At 45.2% G+C, this 12,633-nt stretch overlaps 1 protein-coding gene across 5 annotated transcripts in view; it reads right to left on the reverse strand.

The window, feature by feature from the left end:
- The window catches only part of PDE10A (phosphodiesterase 10A), a 227,918-nt gene that overhangs the window by 166,823 nt on the left and 48,462 nt on the right, over positions 1–12,633 (reverse strand). For all 5 annotated transcript variants that reach the window (XM_029944403.1, XM_029944402.1, XM_029944400.1 and 2 more), the window contains exon 2: positions 5,966–6,094. In XM_029944403.1, coding sequence (XP_029800263.1) covers positions 5,966–6,094 — 129 coding nt within the window. The remainder of the gene's footprint in view (positions 1–5,965; positions 6,095–12,633) is intronic.

Genomic DNA, 12,633 nt, shown 5'->3' on the forward strand with positions numbered 1-12,633 from the left:
ATGGATCAAGAAGATGTGGTATATATACACAATGGAGTACCATATGGCAATGAGAAAGAATGAAATCTGGCCATTTGTAGGAAAGTGGATGGACCTTGAGGGTGTTATGCTAAGTGAAATAAGTCAGGCAGAGAAGGACAGATACCATGTGTTTGCACTCATAGGTCTAACAGGAGAAATCTAACAGAGGACCTTAGGGAGACGAAGGGGACATAAATCATGAAAGACTACTGAATACTGAAAACGAACCATGGACTGAAGGGGGAGGGGGAGGGAGGGAAGGGGGTGATGGTCATGGTGGGGGGCACTTGTGGGGGAGAAGCACTGGGTGTTATATGGAAACCAATTTGAATATAAACTATTAAAAAATAAATAAAATAAATAAAATATAAAAAATAAAACATTAAAAAATTTAAAAATAAAATGTGTTAAGTAAAACATAAATTTAAATGCTGAAATAAAGTCTATTAAATAGATGTGATGATTTTAATTAAATATCCTTTTCTATTATATGGAACATCAGAAAATACATATTTTATGAAAAGAAACACCAATGAAAACAAAGTATTTTCAAAAATCCATTAGCTCATAACATTTTCATTCATCAGAATCACTTATAAACAAAACGTTACCTGGGAAATGCAGTAATGATGTTCAATGTACAAATAATGGCTGCCACCGCTAGGAACTTTATAGATGCTACAAAAACTGCTTCAGAAATTAATCTAGCTTGTAACAAAGCTACTAAAATTATTTGAATTAGTTTCTTAATCACTAACATTATTTGTGATGATCTGAATTAATATTTAAAATTATCAAAATCGCAATCAACTTGATTAGGTTGCTATAGAGTCCAAACACTCTCAAAAAGCACATATTAAAGTTACACCTTTGCCGTAATATGAACAATTAGCAGAATTAATGGAATACATCAAGTAACTCTTTGCAAATGAACTGTATCCCCCTTCTAGTAACAGATTGTGAACTTATGATTATTTATGATGCAAATCAAGGCACTCAACACATTTTGTTTCAGTTCCCCCCCCAAAAAAATGAGACACAAAATGTCTATGTGAAAATGTAATTTCCATAACTGACACAACATCATTTCAAGGAAAAGAACATGCCCAAATGAAGCTCCAAGTAAATCATTTCAATGATGTGGCGGGTTTTTCCTTATTCGTGCTATGTACTAATAGTTAACACTGAATTTATCAGTGTCCCACTTCCTAAAACCTTCTAGCACTGCGCGCTTTGGCAAACTAATACACGCCCCATTGATCTCATATCCTACTTTATAAATACTAGCACAGGAACCATCTGGTATATGCTAAGCAGGGCAAACGCTATTTAATCTGCATTTTGGGCTGCAAATAGTAGGTTTAGGGGACATGATTTAAATCTCACCAATTCTAGGTATGAAATACTTAGTAGATCTCTTTGAATGAAAATTGTTCCATCTCTAGAATCATGGAGAGGTGAAAAATATGTAGTAACTACATTCTTTGAGTAAAAAAAAGAAACCATGTATTTGTTGAAAATATTGAAGGCAGCTGACAGCACCGATGTTTTCATTATTAATCACTGGACATTTACAGGTCCGCGGATAGTGATGTGGTCAGCTAGTTGATATGTTAGACATATAAACATAGTAACAATAGAAATTCTTGGACATAAAGGCTGACGTCATAATTCTTAAATGATGTGGGTCCGATCAATCACTCTCTTGCATTCCAAACAGCTTATCTTTAGGATATGAATATTGCAGTTATGCTTTGGGGACTTAAAAAAAATTTTTTATGTCTTTATTTTGAGAGAGAGAGGCAGAGAGTGAGCAGGGGAGGGGCAGAGAGAGAAGGAGACATAGAATCGGAAGCAGGCTCCAGGCTCTGAGCTAGCTGTCAACACAGAGCCTGACGCGGGGCTCGAACCCACAGACTGAGATCATGACCTGAGCTGAAGTCACCTGCTTAACCGACTGAGCCACCCAGGCGCCCCACGCTTTGGGGATTTTAAACGACGTCCATATATTTTAAATATTATTCCAATACCAGGAAATGCCATATAGAGTCACACTGACTTCCAACTGTTCTCCCTTCTGATGCCACCGACGTTGTCAACTAATAGTTTTGACATTAGAAGCCAAAAGGGGACTTTGCTGACAGTCAAGGTAATCGTGATTCTTCCTGAGCATAATTGAAGTACTAAAGTACTGAAATGGCAACAGGGACGCAGAGCTGTGTGACTGCTCCACCGGAAATGCAAAGGGGCGGCTCTCCATCACACCCTAGTGCTGACATGTTAATCTGATATTTACACCTTGGTGCTTGTGTAGATGTCCGATAGTTTAGTGATCTGCGTCTTGATGAGTGCCAGCTGCGCCTGTCAGTTACCCTGCATAAAACTAACACAAAATACAAAATGTAGTAAAACAATTCAATTCATGACCTAGGTAACTTGTTTTCTTCCTGAAGTTTTTGCCAAATGGACGAATGGCTGTGAGTGGGTGCGGTCCCCAGTACCTTCAGGGAATATTTATCCATTCTCTAAATGAGAACACAAAGTTACAAAAGAAATAAACGCTACCTCCAATTCCCAACATCGCTTGAAATTGTTTGGCGTTTTGGATCAGAGGTCCACCTTCGAAAGGCAATTTGCCTCCCAACTGCAGACAGAACTTTGAGGATTTAAAATGCAAATGTTATGAAAGCAATAAAATTAAACTGAGAAGAGTAACAGTAAGGACACTGGAAATGTCAGTCTCTGAAAACACCTGTGGGTTCACCTTTCCCAAACCCCCTTCTCTGTCGGCACAAAACAGAGCGGTTGACCTTGGTGGGGACCCTCCGCAGGCCACTCTGGCTCGGAGCCTCCACGCCCGGCCTGTGTGCGGCCTTAGCCCGACTAACGGGCGCGAGACAGGCACGTACACGCCCTCCCGTTTGTCTGCCTGTGAACTCCGGCAGACGGCGTCGGCTAGGACCCCGAGAGCGCCTGACCCGTTTGCCGACAACACGAAGAGACAACGCACTGCGAGGGATTGACCTGCATCACGCGGCCCTTCCCTCCACAAGCCCGCCAATGAGTAGGGGCGAGAGGAAGAGCATAAAAGTATAAAAGTCGCTCTGATTCGGGGCGCAAGCCTGACGGCGGTTCCCCTGCAGCCTGAGAATCTAACCCTCTTCACTGACTTGTCCGTTCCTTCAAAATGTTCAGAGAGCCCCTCCCCGATGCATCGGGGTGCTGCTGACAAGGGTGCTTCAAGCACAATCCCCGCGGCCGGAGCCCTGCAGCGGCGCAGAGCTGCGGTGCGGGGCTCCCCGAGACCCCGCCGAGACCCCGCCGCCTCCCTGGCGGCAGCTCAGGCCCAGCAAGCAAACGTGGCCGCCGGGCCCTCACTCACTGTCCCAGATGCGAAGGGTCGTCGGGAGATGAACAGAGCGACTCCCTGGAATCACCCCTGCTCTGGGCACGCAGTCTGATGCGTCGTGGGCTCTGCCCCAGTGCGACTGAAAGCAGCCTCCCGCCCCTCTCTCCCCAGCATTAAGCCTCTGAGCACTGAACAGTAGGTGCTCAATAAAATACTACGTGAAGGAAGAAACTCGAGCTTTCTGGACAGTGTGACGACACCGTGAAGAACACACTTGCAAGCAGCACGGACCCTGCACATTTTAAGAGCAAACATCCTTCTGTATGTAAATAATCATCCTGTTATTCACTTGCTGAAATCTGAATTTTCATAGACGGTCTTTCCCTAAAGGGAGTACCGTATACTGTGCGTGACTGCCCCGTAGTGCAGATCAGTTCCACACGAGGCTGGCTTATCCGTGGTTGAAAATAAATAAAATCAGTATTTGCTGAGTACTTGCTGTGCATAAAGCACAGTTTTCCTTAGGTCATTTTCTCGCCAAACTGACACAGAGTGAAACGATCTGGATAGGCCGGCCCCTCTCTCATTTTCAACCACATTCTCCCAGAACTTGTCGGTCACACCTTCTGTCCCTGGGTCTGGCCTGGAAACAGAAACACTCCCCCAAATCCTCTGCGCAAAAATGTCCTTCCTCGAAGCACTTTCAGGGCAGCCATTTGGAAGGAGAAGAAGGCCTCGCTGAGGAGAACGCAAAATTTCAAAATATAGTAAGGAAGTGAGGGAGTGAGGGAGAGAGACCCATGTTTCAGCCACTGCCCGTAATCTAGAATCACACACGGGAGGCAAAGAGGTTTAGCATCAGTAGGTCCATGAAGGTGGGCGGGGCTTTCTTCAAGCCCCTCCCACAAGATTAGCGGGACACCTCAGCTCACACGGTCAGCAAGGACCTGGTCCTGAGACAAAGCCCCTGGAAGAAGGGGCAGGAGAGGCCCAGCGACCACAGCGGGAGACTGAAGGTCCTTTTGCAGCTGAAAGCTGGGCGTGGCCTTGTCTGCAGGGGCCACACTGCTAGAGGGAAGCCCCAAGTCACACCTCATCCAGCTGCTTCTGGTTCCTGATCCCAGCCCTCAGCAGGGCCACCAGCAAGATGGTCTCCGTGTAGGGACAACTGTGTCTTCAGGAAGGAGCGAGCATTGCTTCAGCGACACCTGCTATTATTAATAAGCCTTTGCCTCCTGAGTGTGTGTACTCAACAGTCTGAAGTAGTATTTCATTAACTAATAGAGAAAACAGATTTGAAAGACACGCAGTAACACATTCAGCTATTTATCAAAATCTACGAGAAGTTTAACAGGATCATGGTGACATTAAGGCACAATAAAAACTTTTCATTTTCTAAGACCTGTACTCAATTTCCCATCTCACAAATATCACGTATTCTTGCACGTTATTATTATCCATCGTTATTCAGCAAGTTGACAAAATCCGTATCTTTATACGAGGTGCTGTAAGCACTACTCAGTCATGTTTCGAAGTGTCAAACAAACATCTCAGACTGTTTCCAAACGCGGGAGGTTGTTAGCGCAGAGATGCGCCGCCTCAAGCTTTGTCCTCAGTAGTAAAGGCTGCGACCGTTTTGGAAGTGCTATGTCTGTTTCCGCGATTTACGTCTACTTCTCTCTGCCTCTCCATCCACACACACATGCGCACACACACTCATGTACCTGGACTTTAAAATCTAATTTGTGTTTTGATGTCAAAAGTTCTCTTTTGTAAAGGTTTCTCTCTTTATTATAGAAACTCCATAAGAAAATTATAGAAACTTTGAAAATCAGAGGAAAATCAGCCCAAGGAGCCTAGGAGGGTCACAGTTCTGACTTCGGAACTTCTTAATAGCGGTCACTTACAAGCTTTCCTTATGGCATCTTGTTACACTCAAGACAATTCCAGAAAAATGGCATGTATTTGTTTTTAACATAAAAGTTCTTCATAGAGTTAAAATCATATGTCACATAAATTTCTACTATAAGAAGAACATTCATAGAAACAAGAAGTCACAGTTGGTCGAATATAAATTCATTTAAAACTGCGCTAGGATATTCAAATCCAACATATTAACACACGCTCAACTTAAGGGGGAATTTATCTCACCTCACATCCCTTTCGTCATGAAAAACCAGCATCTTACATTCATGAGTGTGAACGAAACATCTAATGCAAAGGGAAGAGTTCTTTTCCTACTGTGTGTACACGGAAATTATTTAATGATTTTGCAAAGTAATAATATATTTCTAAAATATAAAGCACATTTGTGTCCTCATTAATGCTAATCACTGAATGAATTCAAGCCTAATATTAACTTCTGCAGTTTTCAACATGTCTCTTCCAAATAAACGTTTATGTAGCCAAGGATCTTACTTTAGTGATTTACTTCCTCTCATTCTAACTTATGTTATCTTTTTACACATAGTAGAACTTTTACAGAATTAAAATGCTAATTTTGTCTACTTTATATTTTCCAGCATGTATTAAATGCCCATTTTTTTGGTCACTATAAACTAGAAAATAATCCCCTCAGTCCGAACGAGCCCTTACCTTCTGGTTTGTTGTTTTTCCTCTTCAGCCATTTTTCTACCGTCTCTGCACTGACACTTTCAGACACAAACTCATCTAACACCTGGGGGTGAAGGGATAGGTACGCCTTCACTTTTTCATCCGTCAGACCTGTGAGAGAGTTAGAAAGAATAAAATTAACCTAGACACCTCTGCAAGCGTCAAGAATATAGAAAACAGACTCACTGTGCTAAGGTTGATTTAGAATATAAGGAGAGTATAAAGATGTATGCACGCACAATGGAATATTACTCTTCCGTAAAGAGGACTTAAGTCCTGATACGCGTTACAACACAGGCAAAACCCCTGAAAACAATATGGTAAATAAAACCACCCAAGCACCAAGGATTCTATGATTCCACTTACATGAACCACTTAGAGAAGGCAAATTCATAGAGACAAAGTTGATTAGGAGTTAGCCAGGGGCTGAGGGAGGGGGAATGGGAAACTAGTCCCTAATAGGTACGGAACTGGGTTTCTGACAAAGGCACCATTTTAGAAGGAGACAGAGGTGACAGTCACACTGGGAGTGTACGTAATGCCACTGAATTATACTCTTGAAACGGTTAAAATGGCAAATTTTAGATTATGTATATTTTTCCACTATTAAAAAAATAGCAAAAAAAGACAAAAGGTAAAAACTTTAAACTACAGACATGGGGCGCCTGGGTGGCTCCGTCAGGTAAGCATCTGCCTTCAGCTCAGGTCAGGTTCACGATCCCAAGGTTCCTGAGTTCGAGCTCCGCCACGGGCTCTGTGCCGCCAGCTCGGAGTCTGGAGCCTGCTTCCGATTCTGCCTCCCTCTCTCTCTGCCCCTCCCCGGCTTGTGCTCTGTCTCTCTCAAAACAATAAACATTAAAAAAAAAATTTAAGCTACAGACATTACATGACGTTACACAGCTGCTGTCCAACAGCACGGTTCAGTGTGGGTGCCCCCAATGCTGCGCAGGTAAGCCTCACCAAGTACTCAGATCTTTCTGGAAAGAGTAACCACTGCGTTAATACTCAAGGTAAGTGACACTCTGGGAGGGGAAGGGAACAGGAGACTATAACACTGGTACATTTTAGGTGCTAAAAATGTGTTTACTGTATAAATTAGTATCTTTCATTGTTTACAGCACAAAGTCTCCTTTTTCTCTGGGACACGAAATCCAGTGGTATTAACAATAATCAGCTCAGGACAACAACAAGCGGTCACTGCTATCCCATGTGTGTGGTGTCACGGAAATAATTCTCAGTCCACTAACAACAACTGCTGAATATCCCCAGGATTTTCAGACAAAGCTTCTCCGTACAAAATCACACGTCGTGAGACGGGCGCTTGGTGCTGGTGCCCCTTCATTACACAGCCCCAGACCCCTGACGGGCGTCAGTAACGATCGACCGGGGACGGCAATTATTTTTTACTACACTGTCCCCTCTGTGAATCAGTCAGCAATGACCATCCTTAGGGACAGTCCGGTAAAGAAGGAAACAGAGAACTGCACTTTCCGCGGCAGAAAAGAAGAAAAGGAAGCATATCCTTATGACTCCTGGGCGGCGCCGCACGCTCCCTCCACCAGACCAGCCACCGAATTAACATGTGGTAATTAATTCCGCCTGGACTGAGGCTTCAAGAGAAGGGGAGAGTCGAGAAGGCAAGTGATTTTTTCAAGGAATTCACTACTGCAACAGCCCATTTACACTACAGACAGACGGACAGTGAGGGATACATAATTAGAGTGTTGTACTATTAGATAAAAGAAAACTCCGACCCTGTCTGATGTGGGCCAAAAGAGCCCCCGCGGTGTAAAATCCAATTTGAGAACCTCTACAAGGTGCTGAAGATGGAGATTCAATAAAGTCAGGGAGAGCTCTCCTGACAGAGTAAATCACAGGCCCCAGAGGCGAAAGGCACAGGACGCTGGAGTAAACTGACAGGTGACTGACCTCAGCAAGACAGACAATGCAAACCGCACACTCTCTTCAGCGGTGTCCTTCGGTCCGTGACAGCGGTTCACGCTTGACACTTGGTTCCTTCTTGAAATGTCAACACTTTGGAGACATGGCACTGCACTGTTCTCAGCCCAGCTCCTACCTGCTCCTGACTCGGCTTTCCCTTCAGTCATCTAAGGTGACGGGAGCGGGATCTGAATCGGGAACCGTAATGTATTTGTCATCTCCAGCCCCTCAAGAGTCTTCCTTCTTGACTCAAAACTGAGTGAGTCACCTCTTTCCCCCTTCTTCCCCAAGTGCTTTCGGTTCTCAGCCTTCCTCCTCCTGCTGCCAGTGCACGCACTTGCACACGCACGCACGTGCGCGCGCACACACACACACACACACACACACACACACACACCCCGTCCCAGAGCCCCAGGCAGGAAACTAGAGTCAGAAGTCACTCCCCCCTCCTCTCAGTGCACCCTAGAGCATGACACCAGCCCCCTCTGCCGGCCTGCACATCAGATTAAAGGACTCGGGTCAAAACTATACAAAGAACACTTGCAACTCAACAAGAAGAAAACAAACAAGCAAGTAAAAGTGAGTCAAAGGTCTGAGCAGACATTCATCAGAAAAGATACAGATCTGATAAGCATATGAAAAGATGCCCGTCTGTCATTAGCAAACCGAAGTTAAACATGAGATCCCACTTACACCTATGAAATGGCTAATATTTGAATATGGACTATTGATCTTGGCTAGCATATGGAGCATAACATTTCTCATCCACTGCTGGGGAGAATGCAAAATGGCAGTCACTCTGGAAGACTGGCCGCTTCTCAGAAAGCTGACTGTGACCTTAGCGTATGTTCCAGCACACATGCCACTATTCACCCCACTGGCCTGGAGACTGACGTCCCCACGACACCTGCTTGGAGTGCTGCCGGCGGCTTTCCGCGTCCCCACCCCAAACTGCGTGTGCCAAGACACAAGCTGTGGGGCATCCGCACAATCAAGTATCACTCAGCAGAAGAGAAACATGCCAACGGGCCAGGAGGAAACACAGGTCAGGCTGAAACCCACATTACCAAGTGCAAAAAGCTAGTATGAAAAGGCCGTGTGCTGTGTGATTATGATTATACAACATTCTGGAAAAGGCAAGACTACAGCTGGACAGAATACGACATAATAAGAAGACCCATGGCCGCCAGGTGCTGCGAGGGGAGGGGAGAAAGACCGGCTGGGCGAAGCACGGGGCACCCTGAGGGCGACAGAACTCTCCCATATGACACTATGATGGTACTACTTGTCAAAACTCACAGATGTAGTAAAATTTTAAGAAAACGTTTAGGAAAATCAGGCTATCCTGGAATGGAAGGCAGCAGAAGGCCAAAGAATATAAGCGCATTACAAATGTGCGGGACAGCCTCATCAGAGGAGGTGGCGGGGAGGTGCTGACCTGAGTCACTCTAGAAATGAGCGGAGTCTGCAAGACGAAAAGCAAAGAAACCCCATGGAATCAGTGTACTCGAGTTGACAGAGTCACTCCACGGGGGCAGAATCTAACAGTCCTCACCCCACTACTCACGGACCCTGGAACGGAACAATTAAAGACGTGGCTTCTTCCTCAGTGGTAGAGTCAGAGGTGACAGAGAAGCAAGAGGAGGAGTCTAGAATGATCCGTGGGGTCACAGATGAGAGTCTGACACATCAGTATGGACTCCTGTTTAGCTTCCTACAGACAGAGGTGGTTGCACACTAAATGCTGGTAGATACCTCCGCATACACTCAGGTCAGCATGCACATGTCCACGTCCTCATTAGGTTAGCTCAGAGGGCCTGAAGCAACAAGACGCCAGAAGAGTTCCCAATTATTAAACCCGGAACCTGAGTGACAAAAGGAAGCAGGGGAGTAGAACCCAGAGGGTGAAATAATGCCCACACTACGGTCTGAATGTCTGTGTCCCATCCCCCCAGATTCACATGCTAAAATCCTAACTCCCAAAGGTGATGGCGTTCTCCGGGAAACGCTGAAGTCTGAGGGTGGAACCCCAATGAATGGGATTCGCGCTACGAGGCGCCAGAGATCCCTGGACTCTTTCCGCCATGCGCAGATACACAAAGCCGGCGGCCTAAAAGAAGGCCTTCACCCAACCAAGCAGGGGCCTGACCTTGACTTCCAGCCTCAGAACCGGGAGAAATAAATTTCTGATGTTTAAAGGCCCCCAGCCTGTGCTCTGCCAGCAAGGAGACAGTCCAGGAGTCCACACTGATGTAAACAAACAGAGGAGAACAAATACCCGACTCGGAAGAATCCCAAAACGCGGGTGTAGACAGGCTGCCCTCCAAAGCAGAGGCTAACCCCCCTCCTCGATTCTTATTTTGTATACATTACTCAAAACTAGGTCTTTAAAGATCAGTTGAGTCATACATGAGTTACGGTGTCCAAGTGAACTTCTAGACTAAAAAAACGAATCCAATTCCATATTTAATTATGGAGAAGGAGTGAGATGACAAACATACCATTTTGGTTATAAATTCTATTTAGAATTCCAGGGTATTCACATAGCTTTATCTCTCAGTTGTCTCAAAAGATCTGAATATAATTTTCTTCCTAACACTCACATTTCATGAAAATAACTGTCTCCTTCAACACGAGAGTGGTAGCAGGGGGCGTTGTGACCTGGTGACTAACGTGCGGGCAGAGTCCTCTTCCCGTAAGCGGCCTGAGGTGATCTCTGAAAATGGTTCACTATTCACTTGAGCCAGAAAACCCGACAAAAGCACGCAAATCAAGAGGTTCAAATCTGCATGTTCACTTTAAGAACACCCGTGAAACTGCCCAGGCCATCAGGGGCGTGCCTATCCAAGAAGCCACCACGTATCTTAAAGATGTCGCTTTGCAGAAGCAATGTGCGCCATTCGAGGCGACAACGTCCGTGGAGTTGGTAGGTGCGCCCAGGCCAAACAGTGGGGCGGGACACAGGGTCCGTGGTCCAGAAAAGAGTGAATTTACTGCACCTGCTTAAAAATGCAGACAGTAATGCTGAACTTAAGGGTTCAGATGTCGATTCTCTGGTCAGTGAGCAAATCCAGGTGAACAAAGCCCCCAAGATGTAGCGTAGAACTCACAGGGCGCAGGGTCGGATTAACCCACAGGTGAGCCCTCCCGGCCCCACAGAGACGATCCCCACTGAACAAGAGCAGCCCGCTCCTAAACCAGGAGAGGAAACTGCACAGAAGAAAAGATACCCCAGAAGAAACTGAAGAAAGAAACACTTATGGCCGGGAGTAAATTCTGCATAAAATACATGCAAATAAAAGTAAAAACAGAAATTGGGGCATCTGGGTGGCTCAGTCAGTCGAACGTCCAACTTCGGCCCAGGTCATGATCTCACGTTCATGGGTTCAAACCCCGCATCAGGCTCTGTGCTGACAGCTCAGAGCCTGGAACCTGCTTCGGATTCTGTGTCTCTCTCTCTCTCTGACCCTCCTGTGTTCGTGCTGTCTCTCTCTGTCTCTCAAAAATAAATAAATTAAAAAATGGACACAGTCATTAAAAAAAATGTAAAAACAGAAAAAAAAGTACGGGCAGAGGTTAGCGTCCTCACCTCCCCTCCTGACCGGGGCGCAGCCCCAAGCGGAGCGCCTCATCTCCCAGCCTGGCTTCCTGTCTGTCTGGGAATGAGAGTTAAAGGGGGGGGTGGGAATAACAGAATCTACCTCATGGGGTCACTATAATAACTCAGTAACATAATCAGTTCGTGGACAGCACTCTGGCCTGGTACGTTCAGTAACGGGACTGAGACACTGCTTTTAACCTGCAGCCACTGCTGGCATTTGTCTGGGGGTCCAGTTGCAGGTTTCTAACTTTTCATTGCTTTAACATTAAAACTCCAAATTTTCTAAAACTTCCATTTTTAAAAATATTTTATTTTTTTCTATGTCCTCATTTGGTGGGATTTCTTTATTTTTTTTCATTTTTTATCTTTTTTATAATAGTTTATTGTCAAATTGGTTTCCATATAACACCCAGTGCTTCTCCCCACAAGGGCCCCCACCATGACCATCCCCCCCTCCCTCACCCTCCCCTTCAGTCCATGGTTCATTTTCAGTATTCAACAGTCGCTTATGATTTGTGTCCCTCACTCTCCCCAGCTCTCTTTCCCCCTTCCCCTCCCTGTGGTCCTCTGTTAGGTTTGTCTTGTTAGACCTATGAGTGCAAACATGTGGTATCTGTCCTTCTCTGCCTGACTTATTTTGCTTAGCATGACACCCTCGAGGTCCATCCACTTTGCTACAAATGGCCATATTTCATTCTTCCTCATTGCCATGTAGCACAAAAACAGACACATGGACCAATGGAATAGAATAGAGAACCCAGAATTGGACCCACAAGTATATGGCCAATTAATCTTTGACAAAGCAGGAAAGAATGTCTAATGGAAAAAAGACAGCCTCTTCAACAGGTGGTGTTGGGAGAGCTGGACAGCAACATGTAGAAAAATGAAACTAGACCACTTTCTGACACCATTCACAAAAATAAACTCAAAATGGATAAAGGATCTGAATGTGAGACAGGAAACCATCAAAACCCTAGAGAAGAAAGCAGGAAATAGCCTCCTAGACCTCAATTGCAGCAATTTCCTCCTCGACACATCCCCAGAGGCAAGGGAATCAAGAACAAAAATGAACTACTGGGACCTCATCAAGATAAAAAGCTTCTGCAAG

Source organism: Suricata suricatta, chromosome 7 (assembly GCF_006229205.1).
Source record: "Suricata suricatta isolate VVHF042 chromosome 7, meerkat_22Aug2017_6uvM2_HiC, whole genome shotgun sequence".
Classification (NCBI taxonomy): domain Eukaryota; kingdom Metazoa; phylum Chordata; class Mammalia; order Carnivora; family Herpestidae; genus Suricata; species Suricata suricatta.